The sequence below is a fragment of the Ooceraea biroi genome, chromosome 6 (genome assembly GCF_003672135.1).
Source record: "Ooceraea biroi isolate clonal line C1 chromosome 6, Obir_v5.4, whole genome shotgun sequence".
In the NCBI taxonomy this organism is placed as follows: domain Eukaryota; kingdom Metazoa; phylum Arthropoda; class Insecta; order Hymenoptera; family Formicidae; genus Ooceraea; species Ooceraea biroi.
In genome coordinates this window covers 5,864,234-5,882,985 of record NC_039511.1, presented here as the reverse complement: position 1 = coordinate 5,882,985, position 18,752 = coordinate 5,864,234, and the positions used below count along the sequence as shown (strand labels likewise).

At 34.1% G+C, this 18,752-nt stretch overlaps 2 protein-coding genes across 2 annotated transcripts; both read left to right on the top strand.

Moving 5' to 3' along the window:
• LOC113562125 lies at positions 1 to 963 on the top strand. Its single transcript, XM_026970446.1, has 2 exons — positions 1 to 661; positions 725 to 963. The coding sequence occupies exons 1-2, from the start codon at positions 1 to 3 to the stop codon at positions 961 to 963; spliced, it is 900 nt and encodes a 299-aa protein (XP_026826247.1).
• A 4,272-nt stretch (positions 964 to 5,235) lies between these two features.
• LOC105284958 lies at positions 5,236 to 18,111 on the top strand. Its single transcript, XM_011348844.3, has 18 exons — positions 5,236 to 5,709; positions 9,405 to 9,696; positions 9,847 to 10,032; positions 10,165 to 10,367; positions 10,536 to 10,704; positions 10,821 to 11,147; positions 11,239 to 11,380; positions 11,485 to 11,634; positions 12,058 to 12,133; positions 14,088 to 14,282; positions 15,480 to 15,771; positions 15,925 to 16,110; positions 16,244 to 16,446; positions 16,599 to 16,755; positions 16,875 to 17,201; positions 17,297 to 17,441; positions 17,547 to 17,690; positions 17,835 to 18,111. Exons 1-18 carry the CDS (start codon positions 5,539 to 5,541, stop codon positions 17,908 to 17,910), a joined length of 3,441 nt encoding a protein of 1,146 aa, XP_011347146.2. The 5' UTR covers positions 5,236 to 5,538; the 3' UTR covers positions 17,911 to 18,111.
• Positions 18,112 to 18,752: the final 641 nt, after the last annotated feature.

The following is an 18,752-nucleotide window of genomic DNA, read 5'->3' as shown; positions in this document are numbered from 1 at the left end:
ATGGCAAGATCACAGGCAGAAGATTTTGCCAATATTGAGAAATTGTCTGACTCTGAAAATTATCAGGTTTGGAAGTTCCAAATAAGTATTCTGTTTCGTGCCAATGAACTGTACGGTACAGTCACGGAAGAAGTTGCAGAGGGTCAACGGACAGATCAGTGGAGGAAAAAGGACGCCAATGCACAAAAAATAATAGTCACAACTATAGAAAGGAAACCACTACTGCACATAATGAGTTGCACAACGTCGCATGAAATGTGGACAAAAATAAGTAACATTTACGAGAGAGATACAGAGCAACAGAAGTGCAGCCTACTGCAGATGTTCTACAGCGCCACTTACGATAAAACCACGGATATAGTTACATATATAAGCGGACTGAAAAATCTAGTTTTCAGATTGAATGCCCTGGATACAAAAATTGATGACAAAATGCTAATATCAAAGATTCTGGCATCACTTCCAGAAGAATACAAATATTTCGCAAGCGCATGGGATTCTACGGAACAAGGAGGAAAAACTGTAGAAAATCTAACAGCGAGACTTATTGCAGAGGAGATGAGGAATAATCAAAAGGAATCTGAAAGCAAGACAGTGACTCTCAAGACAGCAGCAAAAAAATGCACTAAGTGCAATAAAACTGGACATTTGGCAAAATTTTGTAGGTCAAAATCTCAGTTTAAATATAAAAGACAATTTCGATGTTTTAAATGTAATAAAACAGGTCATATTGCTAAACATTGTGAGGAAACTAACAAAGAGAAATGTAGCATCTGTTCAAAAACTAATCATAGCGAGAAAGATTGTTTTTTCAGAGACAAGAAGAAAAATAAAAATGAGTCGTTTCTTACTGGAAAATTGGATGCAGCTCACAGCTGGATAGTAGATTCCGGAAGTACGCAGAACTTGACCAATAATAAAAGCTACGTTCAAGACATAAAGAAAACTATAATTGGAGTATAATTGGAGTAGCGAAGTCAGACGAAACGATGAAGGCAGAAGGAACAGGCAGCATAGAATTTGACAATTGCAAATTGAAGGAGGTGATGCACGTGCCAGACGTGAGTACAAATCTGTTGTCTGTGAATGCTCTTACTAAAAGTGGAGCAGAAGTAATTTTCACGAAAAAGGAAGTTCTAGTAAAATGTAAAAATAAAACTGTATTGAAAGGAGAAAAGCTACCAATGGATTATTCCAGATAAAATTAAAACCACAGTCTGAACATGAAGCCTGTCTGACGCAAGGCAGCAAAACAAGAGGAATACTATGGCACAAGAAGATGGGTCATCTAGGCCACGAAAATATGAAGAAATTAATTAAATACACCGAGGAATCAAGACTAAATTCGTCCGATCTGAAAGAAATGGAAAAACTGTGTGAAGTCTGTTAAAAGGCTAAACAATCAAGACTCAAATTCGGTGGAGCAAGAATAAAAGCGACGAGACCACTACAGATTGTGCACACAGATCTCTGCGGTCCAATTAACCCGGCTACGTGGGATGGAAACAAATACTTCGTCACATTTCTGGATGACTACACCCACTACACGATGATCTACCTATTAAAGTTCAAAAATGAGGTGCAAGAAAAACTCAAAGAATACACGGAAAGAGTGGAAGCACATTGGAATTTGAAGGTGTCGAAATTGCGATGTGACAACGGAAGAGAATACATAAATAATAACATACTGTCATGGTGCAAACAAAAGGGAATAGAAATATATAACACGGTGCCTCACACACCACAGCTGAATGGCAAAGCTGAAAGGCTGAACAGGACGCTAATGGATAAAACAAGAGCTTTAATAATTGATTCTGGATTGAGTAAAGAAATGTGGGGTAAAGCGTTGTATACTTCAACGTATCTGTTTAACAGATCGCCTACAGAAGCACTAGAGAAAACTCCCTATGAAATGTGGGAAGGCCGAAAACCGAATATCAGAGGACTACAACTATTCGGATGCGAAGCACATGTAAAAATATTAGGCCAACTGAAGAAATTAGATGAGAGAAGTGAAAAACTCGTGTTTGTCGGATATGCTCCGTCAGGCTACAGACTTTGGAACTCGAGTAAAAGGAAAATAGTAATAGCGAGAGATGTTGTTTTTGAAGAATATAAATCAAATACTCACGAAGAACCAGGATCAAAGAAAGCAAAAGTAAAATCAGTCCTAGATAAAAACGAAAAAGATGTTGAAGGAGAAACAATAGAAGAAGAAGAAACAGAAGATTCTGAAGATGAAAAATGGGAAGATGTAGAAGAATCAGAAGAATTAGAAGAATTAGAAGAACAGCAAGAATCTGAACCCGAAGAAAATGAAAACAATATAGAAGAGAAACCAGCGGAAGAAGGATATCGAGAAACACCCCGGAGATCGAAAAGACAAAGAAAGCATCCAGATCGCTACCAAGATTTCGTACTGCTGACGTATAAAGAAGCTGTAACAGGTCCCGAAAAGAACAAATGGTTAGATGCAATTAAACAAGAAAAACGGTCACTACAAGAAAATGAAATATGGGATGTGGTGGATGCAAAACAGGTAAAAACAATCAAACCAATTCATGGAAAATGGGTGTTCAAAGTAAAACAGGATGGAACGCATAAAGCCCGACTCGTCGTGAGAGGATGCGAACAAAAACATGGTCTGAACTACGAAGAAACATTCAGTCCTGTAATAAGTTCAAGCACTTTAAGGAGTCTGTTCGCAGTAGCGGCGATGAAGGGATATCAATTCGTTACGTTCGACATCAAAATAGCATTTCTGTACGGAAACCTGGATGAAAAAGTATACATGTATCCGCCAGATGGATATCTATATAAAGGTAAAGTGTTTAAACTAAAGAAAGCGCTTTACGGACTAAAACAAGCCTTACTTAAATGGAATATTCGATTCACAACCTTTTTAAAAGAAAGGAAATTTAAACCACTTGAAAGTGAGCAGTGTTTATTCAAGAAAGAAGACAGTGATCTCATAATGGGAATATATGTAGACAACGACATCTCAATAGGAAACGATCTAAAGGAGATAGAAGAAATGTTAAAAGAGCTCAAATCAGAATTTAAAATGTCAATAATGAAGAAACCGAAAACATTTACCGGACTGGAAATAAATAGAGAGAACGAAGCAATAAAATTAACACAAGTGGACTACATCAAGAGAACACTGAAACAATACGGCTTGGAAAATGCAAAGCCAGTCAAGATACCAATACAAAAAGGAAAGGACGTACAAACAACACCGCCCCTATAACATTTTCTGCAATTGCAAACATGGCAACAAATTATGTTTGCCGGAAGGTCGCAAATGGAAAACATACTTTGTTAACATACTTTGTTGCAATTCTGTTAGTACACTTTCGTCAATATGCAACATTTTCACCGTTCTATTGTCAGATCTGCTTTAATGCTGTCGTCAATTTGACTGTGGAATATGTTCGTCAGATTTGGTTCACATTGGAGACCAACTGAGGACACAGTAGGCTCTGACTTTGGCATTATAGTTCCGCTGACATTTGTTTCTCATTTGGCAACATCCCACAAGCAAAATGTTTGCTGGGCGGTAACCAGAGATTTTCCATGTAGACAATTAATAGGAAGTCTGTTGTATTTGTCTACTAAAACAAGACCAGCTATATCCTTTGCAGTAAATTTCAGCAGTAGATATATCGAAGGATATACACAAGAAAATGTCAATGATGTGAAGTATATTCTTAAATACTTGAAAGGAAATATTGCTCACGGAATCAAGTATTCAAACACAGGAGCACTGAACCGACTCGAAGCATACTGTGATGCTGACTTCGCAGGAGACCTGAATTCAAGACGCAGCACAACGGGTTATGTCATTCTCTATGCAGGAGGAGCAATAAGCTGGTGCTCTAGAAGACAACGATTATAGCACTATCAACCACAGAGGCTGAATACGTAGCAGCTGCAGAGTGCTGCAGGGAACTTCTTTACTTGAAAACTCTCTTAGAAGAATTGTTGAATGAAACAATATATATAGAGCTTAACATTGACAATCAAAGTGCAATAATGTTAATAACTAACGGTGTAATTAATAGAAGATTAAAGCACATAGATGTAAAATACAGATTCATACATGATTTAGTTAAAAGGAAGCTTATAAAATTAAAATATTGTCCAACGACGATTCAACTAGCGGATATCCTGACGAAACCGTTGAATGTCGAGAAGTTTGTAAATTGTAAGAAAGATATAGTGTGTTAAATAGAGTGAAAATTAAGAGAGAGTGTTGAGAAATGTAATTTTCACCGCGTTTGATTCACCCGCGATTAATTACTGTCGGGATGGAGATGGCGCGTTTAAGGAAATGGGCATTGCGGCACAGGTGAGAAAGGATTCGCCCCTTTCCGTAGCGAGCGAGCGAGCGAACCACACGTGTGAGCGAGTGCTTGGCCAAGTGCTGCGATTCCGACTCCGATAAGTTTATTTTCTTAATTTGTTATATGCAATTTATTTGTTTTATTTTGCGAGCATATTTTGCGAGTATATTCTTTATGTTATCTCTCAGATTCAATAATAAATGTCTTTTGTAATACAAATGGTAATAGATTAAAGATCCACAGTCCAACACATGGAATGTTAAAAAGTTAATATATAAATATTATATAAATTAAGGTAATAATAAGTATAATGAGTATGATAAAGAGGAAGTAGTTTATTTATACAATTCTGATAAACGTGAATGTTTTGATACGTAATATAAAATGTATTGTTTTTAACTTGCATTATATAAAATTAATAAAATTGTAATGGGTGTGTATTTTTAATATACTATAGTATATGAAATGCATTATTTGTATTATTTAATTCATTTAAGTTATTTAACGTTAATGACTATCTCTATGCGAACATCTATAGTAGGTAATACAATCTATTTAGTTAAGTATTTTTAGATAAGTATTTATAAAAACTTTCTTAAATGCGACCTACTCGACAAGTAGCAAACTACTGCGCTCGATGACTTTTGTCTCTTGCACGTAAAGTGAAAACAGCCATTAGAGAACGATGTGTTCGCTTATATTTATTTGAAATATCTACTATCATTATCGATAAGACTACATGAACTTGTAAACTTCTTATTTAACATACAAATTTACAATATATTGGTATTTACTTTATCTATATTTATGAACGATTGCGTTACACGTTCATGAATAATACTTACCACTTCCTTGCATACATATATTTTCACTCGTTTTATGTATACCTCTTAAAAATAGTTCAGTGTTTTATTCAGATTTAAAAGATATACCTAACAAACGCGTTGCATGTAGATAAACATAAATCTATATCTCGAAATTATAATATAAATACATAATAGTGTATAATAATGAAATATGCAATATTTTATACTTTATGCTTTATCTTTATTTTAAATTGCGGAATGTAGTTTTTTTCTAACTACTACTTTATTATCTTTTCCATTCTTATCGTCCAAATTTGCATTATCATGTTGTTCATAAATAAAATATAGTTCGATGAAAACAGAAGATATAATGCACACATATAAGGATGCGAGCAATTTTAGGCAGTTATTATTCTACCATGGATCGGCCCGTCGTGACTGTGAAGCAAGGAAAGTTGCAAGGAGTTCTGGAAGAAAATGTGCTTGATGGTTCCCATTATTTTGCTTTTAAAGGTATACCTTTTGCTGCTCCACCAGTTGGCAAATTAAGATTTCAGGTAAGATTTAAAATAACGTATCTAATTGTTACATTTTTTCAAACGCTAATATTTTAAACCAACTCTAAAAGCTGTTTCAAATATTATTTACAAAGTTTTGTGATGAACGGACTAACGTTCGTAAGGAGGTAGATTGAGTTGAAATATAGACATCATTTTATAATCTTCAAAATAAATATTGCTAACTTAATTATAAACGATTGTCAGATAAGTGTGCATTGCATCCGCTTCGGTAGGAACACCTTTAGCTCTCTGACATCCCATACAGCACCGATTAATACAGAAAGCTTTCAGGAAGGTTTTAAAATCATTTCAAGATTTCACATTTCATATGCAACATTTCTGAAAGGATTCCGCAATATGTCATATGAAATGTTGCAACAGAAATGTTTCTAAAACCTACCACATGCAATAAATTTGAAAAATGTGAATATTGTAAAAAGTAAAATTATATATATATATACCTAGACCAAGTATTCGATCTTTAGTGAAGCTAACCAGTTGACAAAAAAATGCATTATCTTCACGTATCCTTTTTTTCTTTCAAATATAAGTGTTGGTTGAACAGAGAATTATATATCTATATAATTCTTTCCTTTTAATCAACTATTTGGAGGAAGAAAAAGGAAAATATATAATATAAGAATGGCTCTTTGTCAATGTGCCAACAATTCACGCTTTTTGAAGGGAAACTTGGTGAATACTTGGTTTAGCTATGTATGTGTATATCTATATATATATATCTTATATATATAGATATATATGCATATCTATTAGGTGTTTGAATAAGTTCCACCGTTTTCCAAGAGATGTCGTAACGAGTACTACAGGCATAGAATTTCAGTGGCAGCGGCAGTATACGAGAGTACTGTAAGCAAGCTTTTATATTTAGTATATGACATTTGGTGGAGGTGTAAACAATAGTTTTGTCACTACATTCAAAATGTCGAATTTTGTGCCAACAAAACAGCATTTGCGGGAAGTTTTACTGCATTATTTTATTGTTTAGAAAAGTGCAGCTGAAAGTTATCGTTTACTTGTGGAGGCGTATGGGGAGCATGCTCCATCCGAAAGATGTAGAGAATGGTTTCAGCGCTTTAGAAATGGTGATTTCGATGTGAAAGATAAAGAACGCGAAGGTGCACCGAAAAATTTGAGGATAAACAACTGGAAGCATTATTTGATGAAGATCCATGTCAAACGCTGAAGGAATTGTCAGAGGCATTAAATGTTGATCAATCGACTGTTAGCAAACGTTTAAAAACAATGGGCATGATTCAAAAACTCGGAAACTGGTTACCACATGAATTGAAAGAAAGAGATCTTGAAAGGCGTTTAACCATGTGCGAATTGTTGCTTCAAAGACAGAATAGGAAGTCGTTTCTCCATCGAATCGTTACTGGGGATGAAAAATGGATCCACTATGACCATCCGAAACAACTAAAAACATGGAGTAAGCCCGGCCAGCCATCATCATCAACGCCAAAACGAATTATTCATGGATGGAAGGTTATGTTGTGCATTTGGTGGGATCAACAAGGCGTGGTGTATTATGAGCTGCTGCAACCGTGTCAGACCATCAATAGTGAACGTTACCGAGAACAATTAATGAATTTGAACCGAGCATTGAAAGACAAACATCCAGAATACGCCAAAAGACATGACAAAGTGATTTTTCTACACGACAATGCTCGACCACATGTTGCGAAACCAGTGAAGGAAATCTTGGAGGCACTTGGATGGGATGTGTTATCTCACCCGCCGTATTTCCCAGACCTGGCTCCTGATTATCATTTGTTTCGGTCCATGCAGCATGGCCTTGCTGAGCAGCACTTCACTTCGTATGAAGATATCAAAAATTGGCTTGAGCACTGGATCACTTCAAAAGAACCGGAGTTCTTCTATCGCGGAATCCACTTATTACGTGAAAAGTGGGAAAAAGTTATAGCTAACGATGGGCACTACTTTGAATAAACTTCTGTTTCTGTTTCTCGAGAAACACAGGCCTTTTATTTCACAAAAAAACGGCGGAAACTTATTCAAACACCTAATATATACATCTTATATATATTATGTATTTTTTTCATTAAGCATATATCAGAAATCATATTTATTATATTAATTAGATTGCAAATATTAAATAAAAACGTACAATAAAAATAATAAATACATTTTATATATAATTTTTATTATAACTTTTTAGTATTTGCAATCTTCTGAATATAATAAATTTTGTTGAGAAAACTAGTTTAAACTTCGCGCTAATTCTGCCCAATTGTCTCGGGAAGATTCGGGCATCAAATATCGATAGACAAATATCGGCACGACGAGACGCGTAGCGATGTATTCGACCCTTTTCTCACGCGACCGTTGGAGCGAGCGAACAAATAAGTGGATCCACTGGCGGATAGTTACTGGCGAATAGTTTACCGATATAGAATTAAGGCGGATTTGTGCACAGATCTGAAAAACGAAAAAGGCGACTGATATCTGGAAGTCACGGAATCAATCGGATGAGTAGAAATTTTTCTTTAATTTGATTTATGAGATTCTTTGCTTAAACAAAGCATTGGCTATTTTTGTATTTTCTTTTCTTGTGACTTTGAGGTTCACACGTATATTTTCTTGCTTATTTGTATGTGATTGATATATAATTATTTGAAACTGTTTGAATGTATTGTTACATATTTTTCGTAATTATATATATACATTTTCTTTTGTTTATTGAAATACTGAACACATTTATTTATACCTTATCTCGCACATTTGTAAAGGGAAATAATCAAATTTCAACAAATTTAAATATAATTTCTGAAGTATTTTCGATTTATTTTAATAAGAGCTTTGTAATTTGTGTGCAACATCATAGGAAAGTTTCAAAATTATTTCAATTAACCTTTAGTAATATATCAAAAAGATTTCAGCTATTTTAATAATCTTTCGGCAATATTTCAGAAAGGTTACAGATTGATCTATACCTTTCAGCAACCTTTCTATAAAGTTTTGAATGCAAGTGTCGCGGACATTTTGCTATTCCGAAGTTATCTCATAACTGTTGCAGAAACATTTTGCAATGTTTATGAGATGCTTTCATCTGTCAGATGAAATACTTCTGAAATATTTCTGAAATGTTTTCGTGCTGTATGGGATAGTATCCAATTAATCTAACTTTGGTTCCATTTTGTGTCCAGAAAGGTCTGGCCGATTTTATTGAATTAGAAAATATATTGTTACGTATCCACAGCTCCACACACACTTCCGCTCACTCACTCGCTATCACTCGCACGTTCGCAGAAATAACACTCGCGTTATAAGGAACAAGGAACTTTATTCGAAGAAGCTGGCGGAACAATTCGTATATTCGTATATGAATCCGGATCGATTCGCGACACGTCCAGCTGTCACCGCAGCTGATCTTCGACTCGTTGTTTTAGCTTGTTTATTGCTTGTCGCTCGGAGACTCATTTAACCGTTGCTAGGAGGCCCGTCGTCTTTCCTTCTCAGCTCGTCAACTCGCGTCGCTCAGCTGACTTCCAGCTGATCAGTCTCTCGTTACACCGGGTGGCCAGCCCGGATATAACAACATAAATGTTCAGAAATCAAGAAAACAGTGCTAAACTGTATGACATATTATCTTGATCTAACTATATAACTAAAATTACACTAAGTCTAGTTATTTTCATTGTTTGCATTAGGATCCCAAACCTCCAGCTGCGTGGGATGGCATTCGCGATGCGTCCGAAAATGGCAACATTTCTTTACAAATAGATCTACTAACTAAAACGGTGATCGGTGACGAAGACTGCCTTTATCTTAACGTTTATGTACCACATAGTATCTATGGAACAACGCGGATTCCAGTTATGGTTTGGGTTCATGGCGGGGGAAATCTACTTGGGTCAGGCTCTGATATTAATCAACAACCTGATTATCTTTTGGCAAAAGAAGTCATTGTAGTGTTAATAACCTACAGACTCGGTGCTTTAGGTAAGATTTATTCCTTTAAGAATATGTTGACGGTTTCCTCTTCAAAATATCCTGAATACTATTTCGTGTTTGTTTGCGAAAGATAGCAGTATAAAGGTATGTATCTAATAATGCCAGTTAACTCGTATGTACCTTAACTTCTTTTTAAAGGTTTCTTAAAACTCGGTCATGAAACAGCATGCGGAAACCAGGGCCTGAAAGATCAGATTGCTGCACTGAAATGGCTGAGAGAAAATATTCAAGTATTTGGCGGGGATCCAGAAAACATCACTGTATTTGGTAACAGTAGTGGTGCTGTGTGCGTGCATTTATTAATGTTATCACCGCTATCTAAAGGTATCCTAAATATGCTCTAATATAAAACATAATGGTAATATTAAATAAAAAACTATTAGGTATGAAAACGAAATTGTGATATTCATTATACTTATCGTTATACATATTTATATATAGTAATTATACCTACAGGTCTTTTTCACAAAGCTATTCTTCAAAGCACTATAAGTACGTGCATTTCGTCAATAAAAGAGACTCAGCAAGAAGTAATCCCGTTTAAACTTGCCTCATTACTTGGCATTGATTCCAAGGACTCCGAAGAAATCGTAGAGTTTCTTCGAAAGATACCCGCTGACCAAATCGTCAATGCGCAATGGCAATTTATACCTCTAAAGGTCATTTGGTTTTTATATATTTATATTTTTTATATATTTTTATTTACCGATTTGATAATTATCAAAATTTTATAATATTTAACAGGATTTATATTTATATGGAGTTATAAAAATTATAAATAGAGCAAAAATATTAAATATTAATGAGGAAATATGTTATTTATATAGGAAAGGTACGGCATGAATCTACCATTTACACCCGTGGTTGACAGCGACGTAAAAATACCTTTGTTTCCACGTCCTCTGTATCAGTTGCTTAATGATGATAATGATATACCAATCATAGTTGGTAATACATCTCATGAATATATATTCCATCTTGACAGTATTGAACCTGGTAAATACCTCATAAATTGGATTCATGTCTTTAAACATTATAATATTAACATACCTGCACATTCCTGTATATTTTTTTTCGTCTCTTTCATTCATATACCGTTCTTATGGTAATAGATCCTAGTGAAAAAACTTTGAAAATGCTCTACGAAGACTTACCGAACCATGTGAGACAAGTAAGAAGTTTACAAGACCCGGTAAAAATAGTGCAGCTGACGGAGCGCATTAAGCAATGGTATTTTAATGGAAAACCATGTACTAAAAACAGTGTCTCCTCAATCATACAATGCATGAGTGATATTTATCTGAACATACCTATAATAGAATTCGTAAATAGCCGAAGAAAAAGGAAAGAGGCAGTGACATACTTTTATAAGTTTTCATATGTCGGTAATCAGACAACTACTAAGCAAATTATGCTGGGAAACAAAGTAATCATGTATGGTAATTGCATTATGTAAAATTCTCTCAAATGTTAAGTTTCAACTATTTGCTTTATGTCAGACAATATTAATCTCTAATCGGCATTCTCTAGGAGCGGCTCATGGTGATGAGATATCACATCTATTTTACACACCTCAAAGTGTTAATGATCCTCAACCACCTGCTATAGGCACAAAAGATCGGAAAGTAGTAGAAGCTATCACAAGTATGTGGACGAATTTTGCAAAGACAGGGTAGGTATAATTGTTAAAATAGCATCGTAAGAATCAGACATTATAGATCGATTGAAAGTCATAATAATATTAAATATGAATCAATGATATCTGTTCTTCTACAGAAATCCAACGTCTGTCATTGATCAAAATGTAACTACCACTTGGTTGCCAGCAACAGCAGATGCCTTGAATTACTTAGAAATCAATGACGCTTTACAATGTGCAACGATCACAGATTATACTAATATATTTCAAGAAGATTCAGATGATTAGTAAGCATCATAATTATAGGTCACATTAATACATAAATAAGTTCAAATATGTAAGCCTATTACTACAATTTATCTTTCTTTCTGAGATTTCAGATATTAATTCTATCTAACAATGTATAATATTACATTTATATAATTGTCCTAATTAAATGTATAGCTGTTATGTAACATTATTAGTTCCTTGAGTAGGAAATTACAAGGAACTAGTATATTACATGTTACAATCCTGTTATATAACTTGTTATATTCGGTTAGATTGAGTTATGTACTTGTTATAGTATAGTTACAAAAGTATGTTTGCTGGGTTACAATTACATATTTGAGGATGCAATGGAGAATATGTAATAAAATAAAATTTATTGTGTAGTATTTCATACAGAATTAATCTTCTTTAAAGAAGACAGGAATATGTTATTTCATCAGTCACTTGAACAAACTTGAAATCTGTGTCCGGGACGAAGTCATCACCAAGCCACCGGGGCGAAGAATCGAGATAATGGTAAATAAGAAATAGCTGAAATAGTACGATACGCTAGAAACGCATGTCACATGTATGACGATTCCGCTCCGGCAATTTTGACATTTCAATTTTTGCACTTTTGTAGTTTTTACCTATAACGGTTTTTACTCTATAACGGAACAAAGCGACATAGATCAAATATGCCCATATAAATTTATAACCAAGAGTTCACTTTTTACAACGGTACACTACATTTCACGAAAAATATTAATTTTGTTGTTAAAAATTGGCACCGAAAAAAAGTGACTTCGCCTCGGTCTCCCCTACAATTCTGGTAAACATGAACTGTTTGCTACGTAATATGTAATGTATTATTTGTAACTTGCATTATGTAAAAATGATGAAAGAAATAAATGGTTTTATTGATATCTATTTGCATTAATATGACTTATTTAGGTAAAAATATTACACATATATCCATTATTATTTATTTTAAAGAACGTATAAATAGTAATATCTGCCCTATTAATTAACATATTAACATATTAATTAATATGGTTGGAATATAAGAGATAATAGAAGATAAGACCAAAATTAATTTCGAATTTCATATGCACTTTTTAAAGAAATTATGTAGACAGGGGATTATGCAGATAGTTATATCAGTAGTTATAGAACGTAAAAAGCATTCATACACCAGGAATTTTTACAGAAAATAGTTTATTTCTGTGTGATAATAAGTAAATGTAAAGTCTCTCAATAATCTTAAATGTATAATATACCCAGTAAGCAAACTGTTCGCAGCCTGCCTGCAGGCTGGCAACAGATTCGATCAGAAACCCACACCAGAACCATAGTCATCTGTGTCCGCATTAAGCTTTTGTTTTAGCGGCAGAGACTGTAGAACAGAACCTGACAACAGATTGTCGACAGAATCTGTATAAAACATAACTGGACAACAGCGCCGCGCAGATCCTGCTCGGTTTCTGCCGTCAATCTGCTGACAGATATTAACAGGCTCTGCTCGGTTTCTGCCGACTATCTGCTGTCTAGTTATGTGAGCAGATATTGTTGTATTTGCTGCTGACATACTGACAACATTATTTGTTATATTAGTTTCTGTATGCAGTCTGCAGTCTTTCTGTCTTCAAAATTTGTAGCGGGTATTTGACGAAAATCTGTTCTAACAGACTTGTCTATCTGGGATATATAAGCCAAATACCACTCACTCACTCATCAACGTGCAGCCCGAATCACTGCACCTATCGACTTGAAATTTTAAGGGTATATTCCTACTATCACGTAGGTGCTCACTAAGGGAGGGTTTTCCGAAATTCCACCCCTAACGGGTAAGAAGGTGTAAAATGTGTTTTTATTTAATTCTACACATAATATCGCGGGCGAAGCCCGCGTGACGGGGGATGCTAGTGTATAATATATGTAAAAAAGGATTGTACATTTTTGTGCTTTTTCAATATATGAAATGTTAAATGTCGATATGTCGACATGATTGGCATATGTATGTCGAATGTCAAATGCGATTGAGCATAATAGCATTCATAAAATTCATTATTTACGACGTGCACTAATATATGTGATAAAACACGCATACTAACGACGCTTGTGTTTTACTTACAACAAGAAAGAAGAAAGAACACTAAAACTTGTGTAGTATCAATTGTAACTTTATTCCAATAATTAAGTCACAACTCTATAAACTATAAATACAAAGATTCAAGTGAAAGTTGACGATAACGAAGGAGAGATTCATATTTATGATGTAAATTAAGTGTTAACTACTAAATAATACTTGTAAAATAACAGACTGTTTCTTAAACACATGTTTGCTTTATCTTTATTTTAAATTTCGGATTGTATTTTTTCGCCAATTGCCAATTTATGGTCTTTTTTATTTTCATCGTCCATTATATTGTTGAAAAATAAAACATAGTATCATATTATTCATAAATAAAACATAGTTCGACGATAATAGACGATAGAACGCAATGATATAAGAATGCGAGCAATGTCAGACAGTTATTATTATTCTACCATGAATCAGCCCGTCGTGACTGTGAAACAAGGAAAGTTGCAAGGAGTTTTGCAAAAAAATGTGCTTGGTTCTCATTATTTTGCTTTTAAAGGTATACCTTTTGCTGCTCCACCAGTTGGCAAATTAAGATTTCAGGTAAAATTAAAAATAATATAATTGTTAAATTTTTTCAAACAATCCTTTAAATTTTATCTTCCTTTTTGTCATTGTCTTGTAATGTATACTGGATATCAGACTTACAAACTAATCTAACGCTCGTATGTTTAACCAACTCTAAAATCTGTCTCAAATATTGTCTACAATGTGTTTAGTGATGAATGGACCAACGCTCCTGAGGAGGTAGAGCAGATTGAGTTGAAAAAAGTCCTATATCGCCTTACAATCTTCACAATAATTACCGAGAAATTAAGGGGATGCTGGAGTGACTAGTAAAAAACAGTGTTGCCATTTGCACAAAAATGACAGTTAAAATGTTTTTTATAAAAATTGCGCAATTTGTACGCACAAAATCGCTGTTGAGCGGTGTTTGGACACAATTAAGGAATATGAGGATGCTTTTTGAAGTGACTTTAGAGGCGTAATAAAAAAGAAAAATGTGTCTGAAAAGCTTGTATGTATGTATAAGTATGTATATGTATGATTTTGTGCGTACAAATTGCGAAATTTTTATAAAAAGCATTTTATTGTGCAACTGGCAGCACCATCGCGAAGAAGTTCCCTAGTCACTCCAGCTTGCCCTTAATTATAGAAAAGATTGATAAATAAATGTGCATCACATCCTTTTGTTCGACCTCACGCACACTTCACAACTTTACATGTTCTTTCCGTTTCTTTTCACATTTTTGTGCGAAAAGGCGAGTCCATAATCTATAATAGTGTATAAGTGTGTTTTAGGATAATGTCCGTGGAACAAGGTGCGAAAAAATCTTTGTTTTAGTTTTTAAAAAGAAACTGCATAATGACTTTATTAGTTAACTAAATAGAATAATACGCAAAGAGTTGAACGCCAAAAGAACTGAATTTCCAAGAATTGATTACACCAAAAGAAAAAGAATGATTTATCAAACTTGAATGCGATCCACTTTACGGTTAGCGAAATATAGCGATTTGATCGTTTCGTCCGCGGACTTCTATTTATTTGAGATACTATCGATAAGACACGGCGACGAGATTATAATAAACTTCTTATTTAACATACTTACATTGTATTATATACAATAAAATGTTGAGAAATCAAGAAAATAGTGTTATAGACGGCACGATATATTATCTTGATTTAACTGTATACCTAAAATCACACTAAATCTATTTATTTCTATTTGTTTGCACAAGGACCCCGAACCTCCAGCTTCGTGGGATGGCATCCGCGATGCGTCCGAAAACGGCAACGTTTGTTCACAACTAGAACTATTAACTAAAACGGTGATCGGTGACGAAGACTGCCTTTATCTTAATGTTTATGTACCACATAGTATCTATGGAACAACGCGGAATCCAGTTATGGTTTGGATTCATGGTGGAGCATTTCTTATTGGATCAGGTTCTGATATTAATCAACGACTTGATTATCTTTTGGCAAAAGAAGTCATTGCAGTGTCCATAAACTACAGACTCGGTGCTTTTGGTAAGATTTATGCCCGTAAGAATGTGTTGGTTTCCTCTTCAAAATGTCCCGAATAATATTAGTGCCTGTTTGCGACAAGTAGCAACATATATATATAGATGTGTATCTAATGCTAATTATCTGGCACGTATCTTAAAGTTTGCATTCTTAAAGGTTTCTTAAAACTCGGTCATGAAGCAGCAAGCGGAAACCAAGGTCTGAAAGATCAGATTGTCGCGCTGAAATGGGTAAAAGAAAATATTCAAATATTCGGCGGAGATCCAGAAAACATCACTGTATTTGGTAGCAGTAGTGGTGCTGCATGCGTGCATTTACTAATGTTATCACCGCTATCTAAAGGTATCCTAAACATGCTCTAATACAAGACATAATGGTAGCATTAAATAAAAAACTATTTTGTATGAAAACGAAATTTTGATATTATATTATACTTATCGTTATACATATTTATACATAGTAATTATACCTACAGGTCTTTTTCACAAAGCTATTCTTCAAAGCACTATAAGTACGTGCAGTTGGGCAATAAAAGAGACTCAGCAAGAAGTGATCTCATTTAAACTTGCCTCAGTACTTGGCAATGATTCCAAGGACCCCGAAGAAATCATAGAGTTTCTTCGAAAGATACCCGCTGACCAGATCGTCAAAGCGCAATATCGATTTCTTACTCGAAAGGTAATTTGCTGTTTATACATTTTTCATTTGCAATATCGATAGTTATCGAATCTTTACGAAATTCAACATGATTTATAGTTATTTGAATTTATAAAAATTATAAGTAGAGCAAAAGTATTAAATATTAATGAGGAAATATGTTATTTATATAGGATATGTACAGCTTTAATCTACCATTAACACCCGTGATTGACAGTGACGTAAAAAAACCTTTGTTTCCACGTCCTATTCATCAGTTGCTCAATGATGATAATGATATACCAATCATAGTTGGTTATACTACTCATGAATATATACTTTATCTTGACGGTATTAAAATTGGTCATAAATTAGAGTGACATCTTTAAACATTATAATATTAACATACCTTCATTCCTGCATATTTTTATTTTGCCTCTTTCATTCATATACCGTTCTTATATTAATAGATTTTAGTGAAAAAAATTTGAAAATGCTCTACGAAGACTTACCGAATCATGTGAGAAAAGTAAGAAAGTTACAAGACCCGGTAAAAACAGCGCAGCTGATGAAGCGCATTAAGCAATGGTATTTTAATGGAAAACCGTGTACTGGAAACAGTGTCCTATTCATCATACAATGCATGGATGCTATTTATCTGAACATACCTGTAATAGAATTCATAAATAGCCGAAGAAAAAGGAAAGAGGCAGTGACATACTTTTATAAGTTTTCTTATGTCGGTAATCAGACAACTACTAAGCAAATTATGCTGGGAAACAAATTGGCCATGATTGGTAAATGCATTATGTAAAATTCTCTCATATGTTAAGTTTCAACTGTTTGCTTTGTGTTTTACAATATTAATCTCTATGGAATCGGCATTCTCTAGGAGCGGCTCATGATGATGAGTTATCATATCTGTTTTACATACCTATTTATAAAGTTAATGATCCTAAACCACCGGCCATAGGCACAAAAGATCGAAAAGTATTAGAAGCCCTTACAAGTATGTGGACGAATTTTGCGAAGACAGGGTAAGTATGAATTGTTAAAGCAGCATTGTAAGAATCAGACATTATAGATCGATTGAAAGTCATAATAATATTAAATATGAATCAATGATATCTTTTCTTCTACAGAAATCCAACGTCTGTCATTGATCAGAATGTAACTACCACTTGGTTGCCAGCAACAGCAGATGCCTTGAATTATTTAGAAATCAACGATGCTTTACAATGTGCAAAGATTACAGATTATACTAATATATTTCAAGAATCTGATTAGTAAGCATCATAAAGTATAGCTTAAATTAAGTCGTGAGTAAGTTCAAATATGTAAGTCTGTTATTACAATTTATCTTTCTTGAGATTTCAGATATTATTTCTATTTGATAATTTTACAATTATCTGATATTCAATATCATTTAGTACAGAGAGAAAAGAAAAGGGAAGGAAAGGAAAGACAAATATACGCACTATTCATGGACCTAAAGGCCGTCTTTGATGGATAGGGAAAAGCATGGAAGAAAAGGGAGTGGAGAAGAAGATGGAGAAGATTGAGAAGATAGAAGAAATTTACAGGAAAAGGGAGGTCACGATGAGGGTGAAGAATGGATTATCAGAAAGATTTGTTACAAAATAGGTTGGATATATATATATATATATATAATATTATATATATATATATATACAGGGTGTCTGAGACCACCCGTACATGCCGAATATTTTGATAACTGAGCGTGACAGATAAAAATGTTTTAATCAAAAGTTGTAGGGCTTTAACAATTACATGAAATGGTGATACATATTTGACCTTGACAGCAGTTATGCAGGAAGTCTCAAGGTCAACTTTAAAATCTTAAATGGAAACTCCCATTTTTTATTATATCATCTTCTTCTACCAATTAATTGGAACAACTTTTGTCTGAAACATGTTTTCTGAAAATGCCTCCATAGTGATACCAAATACTATGTTACACAAACCAATTATGAATACGTAAAAGCATTTAAAAAAAACTGAAATAGCTGTCCCAAATACGGGACAGCTATTTCAGTTTTTTTTAAATGCTTTTACGTATTCATAATTGGTTTGTGTAACATAGTATTTGGTATCACTATGTTTATTAATTATTTTTCCGTTTTTTTGGCCGTACCACTGAAAACATTTTAAAAACATTACAATTTTTTAAATTAAGAAAAAACATGGAACTAGAAACTCGCCACGTCCTCGTCGTTAGTTCTGGATTATGTTAAGAGCGAGACTTTTTTATTTCAAAATGTAGTTTTTATTTCAAATACATGTCAAGGTCAATGGAGGCATTTTCAGAAAACATGTTTCAGACAAAA